The sequence below is a fragment of the Parasteatoda tepidariorum genome, chromosome 9, assembly GCF_982258835.1.
Source record: "Parasteatoda tepidariorum strain Cologne lab strain chromosome 9, Ptep-v5.0, whole genome shotgun sequence".
Taxonomy (NCBI): Eukaryota; Metazoa; Arthropoda; class Arachnida; order Araneae; family Theridiidae; genus Parasteatoda; species Parasteatoda tepidariorum.
In genome coordinates this window covers 14,966,275-14,986,986 of record NC_141763.1, presented here as the reverse complement: position 1 = coordinate 14,986,986, position 20,712 = coordinate 14,966,275, and the positions used below count along the sequence as shown (strand labels likewise).

General features: G+C 30.5%; 1 protein-coding gene across 1 annotated transcript in view; it reads left to right on the top strand.

Annotated features, from left to right (window-relative positions):
• The first annotated feature begins 14,146 nt into the window (after window positions 1–14,146).
• The window catches only part of LOC107448877 (acetyl-coenzyme A synthetase, cytoplasmic), a 52,814-nt gene continuing 46,248 nt past the window's right edge, over window positions 14,147–20,712 (top strand). The window contains exon 1 of the mRNA XM_043053621.3: window positions 14,147–14,768. Within this exon, the coding sequence (XP_042909555.2) occupies window positions 14,302–14,768 (467 nt within the window). The 5' untranslated portion in view covers window positions 14,147–14,301. The remainder of the gene's footprint in view (window positions 14,769–20,712) is intronic.

Genomic DNA, 20,712 nt, shown 5'->3' with positions numbered 1-20,712 from the left:
TGTAAAAATTTAATATTTTTCTTTGGAATCTTTAATGGGGAAAAATTTGTAAGTCAAAAGGAGCTCGCAAACAACAAATTTGAGTAATATATTTCAAAAAATTTTTGTATTTTATTGGGCAAAAAAATTCTTCTTTGAAGTAAAGAAAAAATGAATTGAAAACTTTTCATTTTTCACCAAGGAAGGCATAATCTAAGTGTAGTGGTGCTATCTAGTGATGGCTAGGAAATTTAAAATATTACTTTAAAAGTTTTGGTTTCAGAAATTGACCATTGTGCGCCTAGGAAATTTTTTTAAAAAGAGCGGTTTTGCTGTCATACCATTGTGCGCTAAGAAATAAAATAAAATAGGTCTGAAACTGTTTGAGCATTAACAAAACTTTATGCACCATAAGACTCTTTTAGGTTAGGGCAATTGCATTTAGAAATAATAATGTTCAAAATGTACGGAAAACAAGGATAAAATTACAGAATAATGAGAAAAGAGAAGAAAAAAATATTTTGAATGCACCTTACACTATTGCATTGATATATTGACTATATTGAAACAATATTAGAAAGCATTCTTTTTGAGGATATAATAGTGTAAACTGAGATTATATATATTTTTTTTCTTCGGATTTTTATTAGATTCTTTTGAAATTCTTTTTTTCATTATTCTGTAATTTTTTCCATGTTTTCTCCATATTTTGAACTCATTTTATGAGTTCTATATAACAATCACAATTAAGTAACAGTTACAATTGAATAACAATTACAACTGAAAAACAATTCAATACAATTACATATTTAATTGAATAGTTTATTGAATTAAATACGAAATTTAAATGTAATTCCAATTCACTAGCATATAAGACATAGTAACTCGATTCTATGTTGGAGTACCTTTTCCCAGATGAAAGTTGACATAGTCGATAACTACTCTCTCAGCAATTGGTGACCAGGAAGTGATGTGAACACGCCTACCTTGACAGAATCTCCCACTTCGATTTGAACACGGCTACTAATATAGATGGTCCACATTTAACTGTTGACTTGTTACTTGTGAATGAGACATTATTCACCTCCTCGCACTGTTGCTACTCAGTCTCGAACATACACAACATCGGCCTGTATATGCTCGACTGCTAATGGCAACACAGGAGTGACCGCGACCGTGAACTTAATACAGCTATCACGATCGGCGCTTAAAAGTACGTTGATCTTAATACAGCTCTCCCGACTTCGCACAAAACAACAATAAATCAACTAGTGGTATCCGTTCATCGAATTCTATCACAGATATAATTCTGGTGGGGGAGTACTGTAGTGTATCTACCACTACAAAAATATAATTCCAATGTCGATAACTACTCTCCCAACACTTTCATTGTTTTAAAAGTAGTTTAATACTAACAGAACAATTGAGTTTTATTAACGCTTGAAAACAGAACAAACAAAAAAAATCGTACTCGTATTGACTGGGTCAAAATTATCTGTACCTCTCAAAATAACAATGGCACTCAAAAATTGAGACTTATACTTCATATTTTTTGTCGCATTATTTCTCATTTCTGCAAAGAAGATTGTTTGGAAAAATGAAATATTTTTTAATTGGAACATAAAAGAAAGCATATGTGTGCCCACCCCATGTTATCCACCCTGTCACATCAGCTCATCTTGATGCCCTGGAATCTTGCTTTATTCATAAGAATGCTGATTTCCTGTTATAACGACATTAGTTCCTCATTACCTCTCCATAGCGCGTGCAAATGCGTTTTACTCTGATTTGCCTCTCTTGGCCACTGCGGTTTTTCTCATTTTGCTTCTCACTTTTATTTTTCCATTCTTCTTTGGCAACTTTATGCTTTTTATTTCAAATTATGTACTTTTGCTTCTTTTTCAATGACGTCTAGCAAGTTTTGAAAATGGGCGCCTATTATAACGTGTCGACTGTTATTTACTACTTATATGATTTTGAAGCGAATCAAGCTCCCAATTAGGTAACATATAAGGCATTAATATTCAAAAACAATATTACAATTTTGTAAACCTATATATCGATACTTTTATGCATATATTTTTGAATGTCTGTTGATAAATTAACATCAATATTAAATGTTAAAACCTTTAGTTAGCATTTCTTGTTGCTTTTATTTGATTCATCATCATCAACTCACACGATTTTATCCTCAAAAAGAAGTGCTTTCTAATATTGTATCTATAAAACCAAAGCAAAATATATCAATACAATAGTGTGAAGAGCACTAAAAAAATTTTTTTGAAACAAAATAGAATAGAAAACATTAAGTAATAAATATCACGCAAAAACAGAAAATAAAATGCAAAGAAAAATCAGAACAAAACATAAAACGAAATATATAAAGCTAGAAGCGAATTCAAATGAACTTACATGAACGGAAAAATTTTCAGGAATGGTTTAAAATATTTTCGTAATAAGATTGCCAGATTACAAAATATGAAAACAGAAGCACAAATTAAGGTAAAAGCGTAAATAGAGGGGATTTTGTTTTATAGCGAGTTCTTACAGCAGTGGTGAAGCACGTTTGATTTGTTAGTAACCAAGGATGGGCCCGAAAATGGATGTACGCAGGGTAATATTTTACTGGATAATTTAAAGAAGTTCATAAGTAATAAGGTTAAATTAATTTTATTTTTGAAAATTTTAGAAAATTAGTTTTATTTTTGAAAATTTTAGAAAATTAATTTTATTTTAGAAAATTAACTTTTTTTTTAAAATTTTTGAAAACTTGATTTTAGAAAATTAACTTTTATTTAAGAGAAAAGGAAAGAGAGAGGGAATGGGGGGAGGGAGAGGGAATTTGCCCGAAATGGATGCATATCGAACATAGTAAAAATTATATAAATCAACAAAGAAGTTTTTAGTAAATTTATTCACAATAATATACAAATAACTCATTTATATATAATTTTATATAGAGCATAATAACTTTAGTTTGGGTATCCATTGTTTGTTTTTTTTATCAAATTTTAAAAGAGTTTGTCTATTTGTTTCTTGGATAAACATTACTAGAGATTTTTTTAATTCTCTTCATTTGATTAAAAATGGTATTTTAAAAGATGTTTTTGCAACATTAGAATTACAAGTAATTAGTTTATTTATATTAGAATTAAAATCATTTCTTTTATCGTATACATCATCGAAGCAGATATTTTCTTCTTTTATAATACCCAACTCCGAAAAATTAAAATTGATTTTCTTGATTATTTATGAAATCGTTTGGGTAACATAACGACTTGGCATGTGCAGTCAAGATTTTTTTTTTTAGCAATTTTTTACTCTTAAAGAAAAATATTTAATTTTAATATTTTATATCTAATCTGTAAGTACTTGTTCTTATTCTAATATAGATTTTCAATTCAACCCCCCCCCCCTCAGTTACGTGAGTTAACGCACCTTATCAAAGCCTCCTAGATAGGCAAAGCCTCCTAGGAGGCTTTGACCTTATGCTTGTCGATGTATTATTGCTTGTATTTTCCCCAACTCATAAACTCTTATTCAAAAATTAAACCACATGTATTGCAACAACCAAAATCTGCAGCACAATTTTTAATTACGGGATTGCAAAAATAATCTAACTTTAATGTCTCGTAGCTCCTTGATTTAATTTTCATTAGATTTTGGTGGCGCCATCTACGGAATCGTTTAGGAAACATAACAATTTGAAATTTTTTTTTTTTCATCAAATATTTAATTTTCTATTAAGCAATTTTTTTGCTTTATAACAAAATATTTTATCTCGTTTTATTTTATTATTTTTATTCTAATCTCCATGTTTATATTTTTGTACTGAGATTACAATGAGGCCCAATTGTACACTCTCCCATTCGTCTGGTATAAATAGACGTTGTAATAATGTATCTTGGCGAACGTATCCTTTGGCCAAGACCTGGGTTCGAGTCCTGGGCCGAGCCTAAACTTGTCATAAGGTATAGTGGTGTTGTCTATAAAGGAGTTTTATTCTAATTTTTTTTTATTTTTTCTTATTGAGTTAACTTTTTGGTTTAATGCAGAGAGAGAAGGATATTTGGTTTGAGAGCTGATATTTTTTAATCAAAAATATCGATTTTGTCATTCTAAAGTGTTGTAAGCAATAAAATTTTCGAAATTTTTCACCTAATGGTTTCATCCCAGATAGGAAATGGAAATAGTTAAGATTTAGATTCTTAAGTTTTTTACTAGAGATGCAAATAATTCTTATCTCTTTTTTATTTATTTTTAGTTATTTTTTTATTCTTAAAACCGTTTTTCCTGAAAAACTACAAAAAATAAATAATTATTTATTTGTAATAATTTTTCTTATGTGCAATATTTAATTTATTCAAAGTAATGTACTGGACGTGAAATTTGCATTTTGAAATTTTATACCCTTATAACTAAAATATTTTTGCAAGATGCATTTCGCAAAATAAAATTCATACAAAATTTACCAAAAAAAATAATACAAAAACGCAATAGCGAATTGCTTGTGTGTGTAGAAAACTTTAAGAATTTAAAGTGTGATGTAAATAAAGTACTAAATTTTCTTGAATAATTAAAATGAAATATGATTTTTTAGTTTTCCTTTTTTCAAATTTAAATATTGTTAAAATTGCTAATTTTGTTTCGAAGTTCGCTGTTTTAGTGACAATGAAAATTGTTTCTTAAAATTTCAAAAGTTACAAAACTAACTTTGAGACATGATTTTATAATTTGAGGACTGATTTTTTTTTTTTCGATTGAATTCTCCTCCCCCTTCTGAGAAAAATTCTGTAGGTGCCCTTGACAAAAATGATGAATACAAAAAAAAAAAGAAGTTTTAAACTACTTTGTACTTTTTTTTTCAATGACCTTTGAAAAGCATTATTATTATTATTTGTTTTTTATTACTGTTGGTTTATTTTTATGAATAACATACATTAAAGTATGAATTGTTTTAAAAATGCCATGCTAGTTTGATCACAGACTGAGCAAATTGAAATGTATAAGATTTTAAATAAATAAAAATTTATAGAAGTAAAGTTTACAAATTTTCTTAAAAAAATGTCTTATTTTTTATTGTTTACTTCTAAAATATTTGTTTAATTGTCATTAGAAGTGATGCAAAAGAGTTTAAGTCCCTTCCATTTTTATTTTAATTCTTTTTACATCTTTCCTAAACCCAACTACACAAAAATAAAATGAATTATTTTTATCTCTAAAATTTCGATTTCAATAAAGTAAAAAACAAAAGAACGTATGTTTTAGATAACGAAGTTAAAGCTGAACGAAACGAAATTGGTTGTTTAAATGAAAGAAAAATATTTATAAAAAGGAATAAAGTGTACACGATTACTCTTTAAGAATAAAATCCTTTCAAAGAATAAAATAAGAAAAAGGCATTTTTTAAAAAGATCATTTCATAAACATTTTAATTCAGCATAATAAATGATTTCTTCTGAGAAGCTTAATCAAAAGAAAAACATTCTTGTAAAATTAAAATATTACTAAGTACTGTAAAATGGTTTTATAACAAAATAATAAAGTTTCAGATAGTTCACAATTTTTTTTCCTTCTTTTCAGTTATCACGCTTGATGGCTTTGCACCAATCCTGTCATTTTTCGCCTTTTGGTACATTTATATTTATGTTTATATTATTAAATTTTATATGGTGTGTTAAATGTAAAGCTATTACAACGTGATATAAAACAATACTTGTTGTAAGTGCTTAGAGTCATTTTTTAGAACTTCTATCTATGTTCTACGCATGCGCTTTTACTGTATTCGAAGGTGAAGGTCGTATTTTTCCTACATTTTGACTTCATCAGACGAGATAGGGAAACTAACTGCGTTTCAGGGAGCGTGGCTAATCAAAAAATTTTAAATATTAATTACGAAATAACTAGTTAACCCACTGAACTGAAATTGGTGTCTATCGTCATAAAATGGTTTGAAGTTTTATATTAGAAAATAAAAAAAATACCACGCAGGTTCCTCATTTCTTCGTGTACAGTACTATTTTCCCTTGGCGGAACGCAAGCACCAGCATCAAAAAGAGCCACGTGCCGGTTACACGTAGAAGTTCCACGCGATTCTGACCACAACTGAGCAGGGGGTCTACCTTTCTGCATGTAAAATGTTCTGTGCCTACGCTTGGGTCGGAAGCATAGAGGTCGGAAGCTATTTCAACTCTATGGTCGGAAGACTCCTCGGACGGGGTCATACAAGGGAGTGATTATTAAGAACCATTGAAAATTAGAATGCTGTTGATGCTCTCAGAGGAGGATCCAGAAATTTTTCCGGGGGAGGGGGTCTTGACTCAGATCCCCCCCCCACAATTAATATCTTTTATTTTTAAAAAAAATGGGGGTTTTAATGTTAGTCTTCTCATTTATTTTTTTCATAATGAACAATAGAACAGTACATAAATAATTCAAGTATTCAAAATCTTTAAATAATAAATGTTATGCGTTTTTTTAGTTGTTGTTGTTCATTTACGTCACACTAGAGCTGCACAATGGGCTATTGGCGACGGTCTGGGAAGCATCCCTGAGGATGATCCGAAGACATGCCATCACAATTTTGATCCTCTGCGGTGGGGATGGCACCCCCGCTTTGGTAGCTCGACGACCTGCACGCGAAGTCGAGCACTTTACGGTAGAACAGTTTAACGAGGACCAATACCGCATACCCTCGGTCCCTACGCAGGCTGATCCAAGTGGTCACCCACCCGCACACTGACCGCAGCCAGTGATGCTTGACTTCGGTGATCTGCTGGGAACCGTGTCTTAACGATCAGTCCACTGCGGGACGCGTTTTTTTTTTTTTTTATTATTATTTTTTCTAGAAACTTTGGCAAAAAGGTCAATGATTTTTTCAACATGCAAATCAATTTCTCGATGAATGTTTAATTATGCGAGTCCATATAATTGTTCTTGATTTTGAGTTGCTCTAAGCCAAGTTTTGAGACGTCGAAGAATTGAAAAGGAACGTTCTGCTGTTGCTGCACTAAAAAAAAAAAAAAAAAATCGATTTTTCTGACCTACCTAGGTGTATATGCCCCCTTAAATGATTTTAAAAATATTTTATTTCTTTTGTAAACTATTAAAAAAAATTTTTTTTTTCAATTTTGGGGGAAGGGGCGACATAATTCGTATTACCCCCCCCCCTCCCCACTGGATCCACCACTGGATGATCTAAAGCTTTGTGATTTCCTAAGAACTTTTTTTTCATTTAAAATTTAGGATTTTTTCAGGAAATATTTTTTAAAGTTACATTTAATAATAACAGTGTTTCGATTTCAACTTCCGAGATATTTATTATTTCAAAATTAATTCAATAGTGCTAAAATGACCAGTTTTCCTGTTGATTGAAAATTATTCGCAATCTAATTTTCTAATGATCGTCGCGTGCTTGTTTCATTGCTTGATCATTAATAAGCACTTATAGTTTATTTACCAAATTAGAACAGGAAATAAGAGAGCGATTGTCATTCGACTTTGGAAAAGGATTTTATATATTTCTGTACCATAATAAAATGCATTCTCTAAGTTAATTAAATCAATATTCCTTTAAAATAATAAACGAATACTAATACGCGTGATAGCTTAAAACTAATGAAAGTTATGATATTTACTGGTAAATTTGTCTCTTATTTTTCCGTACTTTTTGTTCTGTTCCATTTTCTTTAAAGGGATTTTTATTTTATAACCGTCGTTGAAGAGTTGGTTGGGTTACTAATGTTCAACTCCGTAACCTTGTACTTTTGAACCCTATCCAGAAAACAAGGGAACTCCTGGATCGAGTATTGGGTGAAATTTGCTTTCGTAGAGGACTTTTTGATGGAACTAACCCGTATTTGCGTTACAATGAGAAGACCGCGAGAACTTCCCACGGTTAGCCTGACGGCGAAGGGTCTCCAACCCACGATCCGTCTACCACTGAGGATATTTCACGTCAGCACTGTGGTTGGTGCAAACCGGATGCGGAATTCGTATCGACAAGCCATCGCTGGGATTCGAAGCCGGATCAACTCATTGGAAGGTGAGCGCTTTGTGTAACTTTTGGCATGAAACCAAGTGTGAGCGTGGAAAATGAATATTTCGAGATAAAAAAAGAAAGGATAAATAGGAATTAATCAACGCAAAAGAAGTGAAAAAAAAATGGCGAGAAAGCTCATAAAATGGTAATAACTTTCTATCAAATAAATTGAAATGTGGATGAAATTTTTTTTTTATAAGTTAATGAATGAAGTTGGCCCTTTCAGCACCTTTGTAATTTTAGTTACGCGAATTGTTAAGTAGATCACGTTGTATTTTTTTTTAATGCCAGTTTAACAATTAATAATTCTCGAAAAAATTTACGAAAGTTTTTTTTTTTTTTTTTTGTTCGAACGTATTCCTTACATTTTTCTACACACCTGCGAAATTTCACGTTACAAAATCAATTTGTTTATGCGCAATAAAACAAAATTTAACGTAAGAAAAGTGGGGGGGGGGGAAATTGCCGATAAAAGCAATTTAAATTGCAGTAACTTTCAAACAAATTTGAATTTTGAGGAAAAAAAATTATTGTTCAATTCATAAATACACCAATCTTTTTTAATACAGAAACTTTAGGAATATCAGGATAATTAAATATATATATATATATATATATATATATATATATATATATATATATATATATATATATATATATATATATATATATATATATATATATATATATATATATATGTTTTGAACAGATATGGCTGGAATGATGCCGACTAGGGACGTATAGTCCTTAGCGACGAATCCCGCTTCCAACTGTGTCCTGACGATCATCGAAGACGTGTTTAGAGACGCACAGGGCAGAAGGGGGATCCTGCCTTCACTATTGCACGCCACACCGGCCCTCAACAAGGCATTATGGTCTGGGGTGCCATTTCCTTAACAGCCGGACCCCTTTGGTCGTCAATAGTGGTACACTTACTGCACAGCGGTACGTCGACGACATCCTAAGACCTGTTTTGCTACCGTTCCTTTTGCAGCGCCCTGCGCTGGTTTTTCAGCAGGCCAATGCCAGACCACATACGGCATGTGTTGCTATGAACTATTTGCAAGCTTGTCAAACTCTTCCTTGGCCTGCCAGATCACCAGATCTCTCTCCCATCGAGCATGTCTGGGATATGATGGGAAGGCGATTGCATCTGGCACGGAATGTTGATGACCTCGTTCGACAATTGGATCAAATTTGGCAGGAAATACCACAAGAGACAATCCGGGAGCTTTATTGGTCTATGCCACGCCGTGTGTCAGCTTGTATCCAGGCTAGAGGCGGGTCAACACCTTATTGAACTTGTTACTGTAACAATAAATTATTTAATTGTTCTGAAATTTTAATCATTTACTATTCTGTACATTGTCTTCCTATTTACCAATTTTTGTTTCAATCGGACAACTCCTTCTTGGTGCGTCGATTTTTTTGTTATAGCGTATATATATATATATATATATATATATATATATATATATATATATATATATATATATATATATATATATATATATATATATATATATATATATATATATATATATATATATATATATATATATATATATATATATATATATATATAGTACCGTACAATAATGGATGAAATACTTTTAGTTTTTGATATTTTTTTAAACTGCTCAAGATGTACTTAAAGGATTATTTTATAACTTTAAAGGAGTTTAGTTCATGCGATTTTTAATATTTATTTATTAATAATACTAATAAATATTTAATAATTTTGTATATTAATTTATATTTTATATATTATTAAATATTCATTAATTAATAAATAATTAATAATATTTAATAAATATTTAAATAAGAAATATTTGGTTGAAACTGAGAAACAGTTTATTCCTTTTTCAAAGGAAATAAAATTGTTAGCTTGTTCTATTTTATGTTTAATAGATCACTGCTAAGGTTAAGGGTTTTCCTCAACTGCCCCCCCCCCCACTTTATTCATAAATTTAAAATCTTTGTACAGGTTTTTCCTTAAAGATGTCATTTATAACCCTCATCAAGCATGCAAATAAAAACAAAAAAAAAGTGCGCACATGGATGTTCGCAAATTAATATTTAACCGTAGAGGGAAAAAATGCTATTCACATTTACAATTAATTACAGTGGAGATAATTGGAGGTTGAAACCTGTGTCCAATAATCGTCTTTAACTCCTCTCTCTTTCCTACCCCAACCAAATATTGATATATCTGTCTTCAATATCTTATCAAAAAGTGAGATATCTCGGCGAAATGAGGATAAGAACAACATTTGATGGACAATCTTAAAATCAAAGCTGTTAACACGTAGTATCGTTCAGGGTATTTTTTTTTAATGGCGGGCACTTGGGATGTATTGCCCCATTGGCCAGGAGTGCCAGAACTACTACTCTCTTCTCGTTACCCAGTGGGCACCTGTGGCAAAGCCACGGCGGTGGAGCAGCGTCGCCCACGTCACACAACCACAAACCCGTTTACAGAGCGGGTCACAATCACACGTAGGAGAAAGGACATAGAACACAGAGAGAGAGAAACATCCATGTCCTGAGCGGGATTCGAACGCGCAACCATCGGCTCCGCAGTCAGGCACGCTAACCATTCGGCCATCTGGTCGGCTCGTTCAGAATATAAAACTTATAATTGTAAAAATTGAGCCGTGATGGCTCGTCTCCCTATGAGGTGACACGGGTTCGATCCCAGCGAAGGCTGGTTGATTCAAATTCCGCACGCGACTCGCACCACCACGGTGCTGATGTAAAATATTCTCAGTGGTAGACGGATCATGGGTCCGAGTCCCCTTGCTGTTAGGCTAACAATAAAGGTTCATGTAACACTTCATGTAACACAAATGTGGGTTAATTCCATCAAAAAGCCCTCCACGGAGGCAAAATTTCTCCCACTACTTGATCCTGGAGTTCCCTTGTCTTCTTAAATGGGTTTAAAATTACTAGGCTTCGGAGTTTGACATTAGTAACACTAAATTGGGCCGGCTGTTCAATGACGGTTATAAATTGTAAAAATTTAGATTTCAATAAATGTTTTTGTACCAAAATTTAATAAATGGAGCTCTAACTTTCTAAGCATTAAATATATATCAATTACTATTTTAAAATTTTAAGGTAGTCATTCTAAGCATTTAATACAAGTGCGCAAAAAAGTTTTAATTGACACCGACTTTTATAAAAATATTATGTGCTAAAATAGTTTATAATAAAAGCAGAAATTTCTGTAGTTGTAGTTTATTTACGTCGCACTACAGCTGCGCAATGGGCTATTGGCAACGGTTTGGGAAACATCCCTGAGGATGATCCGAAGACATGCCATCACAATTTTGATCCTCTGCAGAGGGGATGGCACCCCTGCTTCGGTAGCCCGACGACCTGCACGCGAAGTCGAGCACTTTACGGTAGCACAGTTTAGCGAGCACCAATACCGCACACCCTCGGTCCCTACGCAGACTGATCCAAGTGGTAACCCACCCGTACACTGACCGTAGTCAGTGATGCTTGACTTCGGTGATCTGCTGGGAACCGTGTCTTAACGATCAGTCCACTGCGGAACCAGAAATTTCTGACTTAGGCGGAAACTTGCGAATAGTTCGAGCAATTTACAGTATATTTGTATTTAATAGCTTCCTAAATCAAAGCTTCCTAATCCAAATATTTTAATGCATGGAAAATTTAGCTTAACAAAACGGCAAATAAAGTCCTATTTTAAGATTGCTAGTAAATTGTACTTAAATTCGCTTTAAACTGAAATATAGTATTGAAAGTAAGGAAATTTCAGAAATCGTAAATTTTGTTTTTATTAAGCTAAATGTTTTTTTTTTAATGTATCAGCTAGGTTGATATGACCGAAACTGTAGATTTTAAAATTTTGTTAGTTTATTTTAAAAGAATACTAAAGCAGTCTTCATTTATTTAATATTAAATGTAATGTATTGTACTTTGAATGGATTAGTATGAAATAAACTAATCAAATTTTTATTTAATGTCGATGTCAATGTTATGCATATTGATGTATTTGCATTATAATGTACAAATTTCACCACTAAAAAATGTTCATAATACATTACAAATTTTAAAAAAAATGAATACTGGCTTGCCTTGTAATTTATCTAATACAAAACCAAAGTTCGCCGAAGAAGTTTAAAATCTTTTTGAAATTGCTTATGAAATAGGAGAATTTAAAATGTTCTAATTTTTTTAATTTGCTCTTTGTGTTAGGTGTGATACATAGGTTTTACGGTAATATGAAAAATAACGGTAATATGAAAAAACACATTTTTTTAACGGTAATATGAAAAATACGCATAATATAAACTGAAGCAGTGTAATTACCGCATTAAGTTTATATTTTTCATTAATAAATATTTATTTCGATTTAGGATTATTCATAATTTCTAAATTTTGTAGTAGTTTAAGGCTAAAATTTAATCTGTAATTTTTAAAAATGGTCAATTTCAATTAGGATCCATTGAATTTTGACTTTTATATAAATGAGATTATTGCAGAATTTCTAACTGCGAAATAAAATTAAACTTTTGCTATACTCAAAATTTAATTAGTTGAATAAAAATTTAAAAAGAAAAGTAACTTTCATTAAAAAAATTAAATTGTATTACTTAAAAAACATTTTTGCAATCACATGTTAGATGTCTTTCAAAGTAAGTATAAGTAAAGTTAAACAGCAATTAACAAAAATGTTTGGCTCTTTTTTTTCTTTTGAAAATGATAAATTTTATTTAATTAATAAATTTTATTAATGTGATTAATAATTTTTATTAATATAATTGTTAATTAATAAATTTTATTAATATAGCATAAAAAGCTTTAACAAGTCTAATTTCAGATTGAAATTTTTCCTGTAAAACTGTTTTTTGTATTTTATGTTTTATTTACAACATTTTTAAAGGATGCTTATAATTTTTATCAACTTGATTGAAGAGTTAACTTAAATTGTGTTATTATGAAGAATACTTCCTATAGTGAAAAAACTTTTAAGTCAAAAAAACTGTTGAAAATGAAAATCTTAAAATTGCTGATAATGCTACTACAGTTTTTTGATTGCGTTAAAATTTTTACCATGAGAACATATGAAAATGTTTTATAATTCATTTTACTTTTATATAATGTTAACATTACAAATATGATTATTTTTTTTTTTTTACATTTTAATTGTACTTCTACCATAGGGAAGATTTTGCAAATGGGTAAGTTTTAAAATTTTTTGGATTGTAATTTAGTACTTTTGGCGAGGGCGGATGTAACATAAAAACCTTTAATTGATCTTTTTATGCTATCCCAATTAATTATTCAAATCGAAATACTTTCTCACACTTTTAAAAGCTACATCCTGTTTCTAAATCTATTTTTGGTCCAACTATGCATAAATTTATATAAAGATCTTTTTTCCCTTTTAAGCCGTGGGAATCACTCGAGCAAGCTCATTAACCAATAGTAATTTCTAAGATTTCCCTAAATAGGGACAATATCGGACTTTTGCAAGATTTTTGCTACCAGAAAGACTGCTCCTGAATGGAGTTAACATCACTTTTCGCTGGTCTTCCATAAGAACATGATCTAAATAAAATACTTCTGATTTCATTAAAATCCTGGGTCTGTTTCTCTGCTCGGTCCGACTGCATCATTTTACATATATATATATATATATATATATATATATATATATAATACCAAAAGATTAAAAGATTAATATTTCCTCCCTGAGAAACTTGCAATAAATTAATTTATTAAGGGAAACAAATAAAAAAAATATTTCAAAAATACTTTGCTTATGCTTTTAATAAACATTAATATTATTCACCAAGATCTAAGAAAGCTATTATAAATTCATTCAAAAAAATTCATTTTATCCAGCTCTTTCCAAAAAGGTTGTGCACCTCTCTCATTATAGCATTTTAAAAAATAAATAAGAGATAACAGAAGTTTATTTTGTAATATTTTTAACTCTCTCGTATAAACAAATATGTAAAAGGGTTCTCCAACGACAGATTTACTACCTTTCAACTTATGACATAAAGATAGTATTTGGCAATCAATTACCGATGCAACTTCCGAAGGTCAAATAGTTCATTATAAAACTCAATCGTTGAATCAGATTTTAATAAAATCTCAAAACCGTACTTCATATTTAGGAAAATGTATCCATCGAGTTGTTTATGAATCACGTTCATTGCATTAGCCTCATTAACGTTAAAGGTGTGCAACGCCCAAATTATACTTTTGTAGTTTCCTGCATTGTTTAAGGAAAAAAAATCATGTTTTCGTCAGATTTATTTTCGGAAGGTGTCTCGAGTCAGTTGACTGAATCGATTTTGAAAGATACTTGTTTGAGTTTTGTCTTGCAAGACTACTACTCCATGATGGACAGTGACGGACCTAGATCTTTAAATGGACTAGCACTGCACGATAACTACCAGGACACGAACTACGCATACGAGGCTACAGAGGAGCAGAGGCGAAATGCCCGGATGAGCAGTCTGGATGACTTCTGGAAAATGCACAGGAAATCCCTGGATGATCCGGATGCTTTCTGGAGCGAGGCCTCGGAATCTTTATATTGGAAAATTCCGGTACCGAAACAAAATGTATGCAGGTACAATTTCGATGTCCATAAGGGAAAGATTTTTATCGAATGGATGAAGGGTGCGATGACCAATATTTGCTACAATGCACTGGACAGAAATGTTGAGAAGGGACATGGGGAACAAATTGCCTATTTCTGGTATTGTACATTTTTTTTATACTTTTAATTATTCTTTTACCGTCGCAAAGTAAGAAAATTTCATCCTCTTACGGCGATATGGTAAGATAAGGGATTGTTTTACTACTGTAACCACTGATTATTTTCCATCTTGGGATTTTTTTTTTATCTCATTTTCTTACTGCTACTAACATGATAAAAGAAATTTTATTCTCTTACCCTTAACTATGATAAAGGCAATTTTATCTTTCCGATATTACTATAACAAAGGAAATTTAATTCTCCTACCACTACTACTGTAGTAAAAGAAATTTTATTCTCTAACCGCTACTACTGTAATAAAGGAAATTTTATTCTCTTACCGCTACATCTGAAAGGAAATTTTATTCTCTTAAAGCTAATAACGGAAATTTTATTCTCGTACAGCCACTACTACAATGAAGGAAATTTTATTCTCTTACCACTACTACTGTAGTAAAAGAAATTTTATTCTCTTACCGCTACTACTATAATAAAGGAAATTTTATTCTCTTAAAGCTAATAATGGAAATTTTATTCTCTTACCGCCACTACTGCAATGAAGGAAATTTTATTCTCTTACCACTACTACTGTAGTAAAAGAAATTTTATTCTCTTACCGCTACTACTATAATAAAGGAAATTTTATTCTCTTAAAGCTAATAATGGAAATTTTATTCTCGTACCGCTGAAATGAAGGAAATTTCATTCTCTTACCACTACTACTGTAGTAAAAGAAATTTTATTCTCTTACCGCTACATCTGTCATAAAGGAAATTTTATTCTCTTACCGCACTACTGTAATAAAGGAATTTTATTCTCTTACCGCTACAACTGTAATAAAGGAAATTTTATTCTCTTACCACTACTACTGTAGTAAAAGAAATTTTATTCTCTTACCGCTACTACTGTAATAAGGGAAATTTTATTCTCTTACCGCTACATCTGTAATAAACAAAATTTTATTCTCTTACCGCTACATCTATAATAACCGAAATTTTATTCACTTACCGCTACTATTATAATAAAGGAAATTTTATTCTCTTAAAGCTAATAATGGAAATTTTATTCTCGTACCGCTACTACTGCAATGAAGGAAATTTTATTCTCTTACCGCTACTAACCTAATTTAGGAAATTTTATTCTCTTACCTCTATTACTGCAGTAAAGGAAATTTTATTCTCTTACGGGATAAGGAAATTTTATTATCTTGCTGCTGATTATTTATATTATCTTACCGCTAATAATGGAAAGTTTATTCTCTTACCCTTATTTATTATAAAAGCAATTTTCTCTTTCCGCTACTACTGTAATAAAGGAAATTTTATTCTCGTACCGTTCATAAGGGAAATTTTATTCTCTTACCCTTATGTACGATAAAAGCAATTTCATCTTCCAACATTACTATAACAAAGAAAATTTTATTTTCTTACCACTACTACTGTAATAAGGAAAACTTTAATCTCTTACCGCTACTACTGTAATAAAGGAAATTTTTTTCCCTTACCACTACTACTGTAATAAAGGAAATTTTATTCTCTCACCGCTACTACTGTAATAAAGAAAACTTTATTCTCTCATCGCTACTACTGTAATGAAGGAAATTTCAATCTCCTGCTGCTACTACTGTAGTAAAGGAAATTTTATTCTCTTACCGCTATTACTGTAATAAAGAAAACTTTATTCTCTCACCTCTACTACTGTAATAAAAGAAATTTTATTCTCTTACCTCTACTACTGTAGTAAAGAAAATTTTATTCTCTTACCACTACTACTGTAATAAAGGAAATTTTAATCTCTTTCTGCTACTACTATAATAAAGGAACTTTTATTCTCTTCAGCTACTATGTAATAAAGGAAATTTTATTTTCTTACCTCTATTACTGCAGTAAAGGAAATTTTATTCTCTTACGGGATAAGGAAATTTTATTATCTTGCTGCTGATTATTTATATTATCTTACCGCTAATAATGGAAAGTTTATTCTCTTACCCTTATTTATTATAAAAGCAATTTTCTCTTTCCGCTACTACTGTAATAAAGGAAATTTTATTCTCGTACCGTTCATAAGGGAAATTTTATTCTCTTACCCTTATGTACGATAAAAGCAATTTCATCTTCCAACATTACTATAACAAAGAAAATTTTATTTTCTTACCACTACTACTGTAATAAGGAAAACTTTAATCTCTTACCGCTACTACTGTAATAAAGGAAATTTTTTTCCCTTACCACTACTACTGTAATAAAGGAAATTTTATTCTCTCACCGCTACTACTGTAATAAAGAAAACTTTATTCTCTCATCGCTACTACTGTAATGAAGGAAATTTCAATCTCCTGCTGCTACTACTGTAGTAAAGGAAATTTTATTCTCTTACCGCTATTACTGTAATAAAGAAAACTTTATTCTCTCACCTCTACTACTGTAATAAAAGAAATTTTATTCTCTTACCTCTACTACTGTAGTAAAGAAAATTTTATTCTCTTACCACTACTACTGTAATAAAGGAAATTTTAATCTCTTTCTGCTACTACTATAATAAAGGAACTTTTATTCTCTTCAGCTACTATGTAATAAAGGAAATTTTATTTTCTTACCGCACTACTGTAATAAAGAAAAAAAAATTTCTCTAACGGGATAAAGAAATTTTATTCTCTTATGTACTGCTGATTATTTATATTCTCTCACCGCTAATAATGGAAAGTTCTCTTACCGCTACTACTGTTATAAAGGAAATTTTATTCTCTTACCGCTACTATTATAATAAAGGAAATTTTATTCTCTTACCGCTACTACTGTAATAAAGGAAATTTATTCTCTTACGGGATAAAGAAAATTTTATTCCCTTACAACCGATTACTTTATTTTTACACCGTTACTACTCTGATAAGGAAATTTTATTCTCTTATCACTGCTTACTTTTATTCTCTGCTACAATATGGTAAGGCAATTTTTATTCTTTTACTGCAGATTATTTTTATTCTTTTACCTCTGTTTATTTTATTCTTTTACCGTTGATTACTTTTATTCTCTACCTACTTTTCCAACTACGATAAGTGAAACTTTGTTCTTTTAACTCTACTGCTTGAATAAGGGATATTTTATTCTCTTATTACTTATAAGTTTTAAAATCGAACTGCAAGTTATAAAGGACTGAGAAAGAATAAAAGATTATCGAGAGAAATTTAAAATTATCAGTATTGGTTACAGCAACAACACAGTCGTAACAATATTCTCATTGAGTTCGGAGGCCTTAGAGTCCTTAAAATTTCCCAATTTTTAGATGTTAGCAATTATATTTTCAGTGGAGAAAATTTGTGTTTTTAACGCATTTAAAACATCATATAAAACTTAATATCGTTCTGTCTTGGTATTGAGGTTAAAATTCTGAATGTTTTATTTTCCTTCTTTTTCATGTTTTCAACTTTTAAGCGAGTTAACCTCAAAAAGATTACTGTATGAAATTGGAAATAAATATATTTTAGTTGTAATACTCTAAGTTGTTCTTAAAAAAAACTTAAGCATATTTTTAAATATAAATAATTACATGTAAAAAAATTATAATCATGAAAACACTTGCAGTTTTTACTCCAGAAATTTTTTAACTTCTTTTCTTAAAACAATATCAAAAATTAAAACTTAGCAAAAATCGTAAGCAAAAACCGTTTTTTCAAAATTGCCTGAAATTTGTTTGTTTTGAAGTATAAATATTTTTGGTTAAATCAAAAACATTATTTTTTTTTTTTTTTTTTTTTAATTTTTCAAAACTTTACGAAAGCATCAAAATTTTTGTTAACGTTTTTAAGTTTTCTTTATTGAGCCATAAAACAATATTCCCCAAACATATTTTTATTAACATATGGTTTCTCTTGCAACAAATTAGGAAGAATTACCCCTGGAATACCCCTCTTCTAACTCCTCAAATCCTAGATCTATTAAAATTTTATGCTATTTAGTAAAAACAACACCCTGATTACTTTTGATCTAATGATCGGATTTTCTCATGAAAAGACAGAACTATGAATAAAACTTAGCGTCTATAAAATTGATCTCAACTGATATAATTATGCGTAAAAACAAATTTACCAATCATTAATGCTATTTTAAATAAACGAACATTTTTTCTTTAAAAAAAAAAGTTTGCTTTTAATTTCATATCGTAAAAATTTGCTTTAAAAGATGAGTAGAGGTTTATTTGATTAGATGTTTGTTCTTTTCTAAAATAATTTTTTTTTTCCTAATTTAACTTTCTACTCTAAAAGTAAATCATTGTCTTTTAGTGCAATCTGACTGCAACATGAGGTTGTATCATCAAAAAGAACTCTCTGAATAAGAGTCTCACACACTTATTTGCAATACATTTTAATCTACTCGCTTGTTTTGTTTTGATTCCTGTTTCCTGATTTGACCTTTTCCGCATTTGGTGCTGTTGTTTGCCCAAACACTGGGAATTGTTTTAAATGGACTCTCCCTAAAGGTTTCCTTCAATACAAAATCAATGGAAAAAAATTCCGTTCTATGTACCATCTGTCCTTACTGTGGGAACAACGTTGGCTCAACTAATAGGGTGCCCCTGAAAGAGTGGCCAACAAATCTGCCCTTCTGTATGAGCTAGGTCATTATCCAGGTGGGCATTGGAAAAAGAAATTTAAAAAATAATAATTACATATACATCATGCAAATGATACATTATTGCCCTACAATTTCATAACTTCGAGAATTGTTTCTGTCAAGATGCTGTTAGTAACGCCGTCTTTGATCATACGACTTGCTTTTGATCAAAAGGGCGTTTTGATCATAAGACCCTGAAGCTTCCTACTCACGCGAGGTTCTTTAAACCTGCTATTTTTATATAGCATCTGGTGAATAAAGTAAATGCTTCAAGGAAACTTACATAATACGCTTTTTCTTTTCATTTGTTAGGTTATATTACACTTATATTTCAGTTCATCTCTTACAAACTGTATGAAAATCAATTATGAAGGAAGTCCACAGAAATATACCACAGTTTTAATTTCCACAAATGATCTCCTAAACTCCGTAAAATGTTATGTAAATTAAAGACTCATAACAAAGACATACAATTACGTACTTTAAGTTATTTGTATGGTGAAGAAAAATGAGTGGATGTAAAACATGCAAGTTTAAAAAAAAAAGCTTTATGAACTTCATCTAGCCTAGTCAATTCTAATTATAAACAGTGGTCGGAAAAAAACTACATTATTTTTGTAGTTTACCACAACTACAACTTTTTTATAAAATGTAGTGACTATAAACTACTTTGGAATTTTGTAAGTACTTCACTACTTTAAAGGAGACGAACTTTTCTAGAGAACTTAAATTTACACCCATGCCCAAAATGGTTTTGAATAAGAAATTGGCTTATATTAAGCATAAGGAAACATCTAAGAAATACTTATTCATGTTTACATAAACCTGTTTGTTATTCCAAAATGCTTTTTTTTTTTTTTTTTTTTTCGAATTTGTTCATTTAACTTTCAAATTTTTTTTTGACTTTTTATACAACGAATATTTCATTAAAGAAATTGGAAATCATCAAATAGTTGAAATTTTTTAATTGTTTAATGCTCTTTCCTCTTTAACGTTTTCTCAAGTTTAATTGTTCTAATTCCTCTTAAAAATTAAGTACATCGTGCTAATACGTTTTCTTCCTTTGAAATAACATAAGTATTTCGCGAGTGTCCATTCACATGGGACCAAATTGATTAATTATCTATTTCTCATAATGGTGATACTGTTTAAATATGAGTCATACGTGATTTTAAATACTTTATTTCTATTAACGTTCAGCTGCACCCGCAGGGTCATTTTCATGGCATCTATTGACGGACCCGCAAAAATTTTAACCCTTCAAATTCCAATAATTAGTAACGTTTGTGGGGTATTAATCTTAGACAATGTCAACCTTCAGCTATCAAACGTTA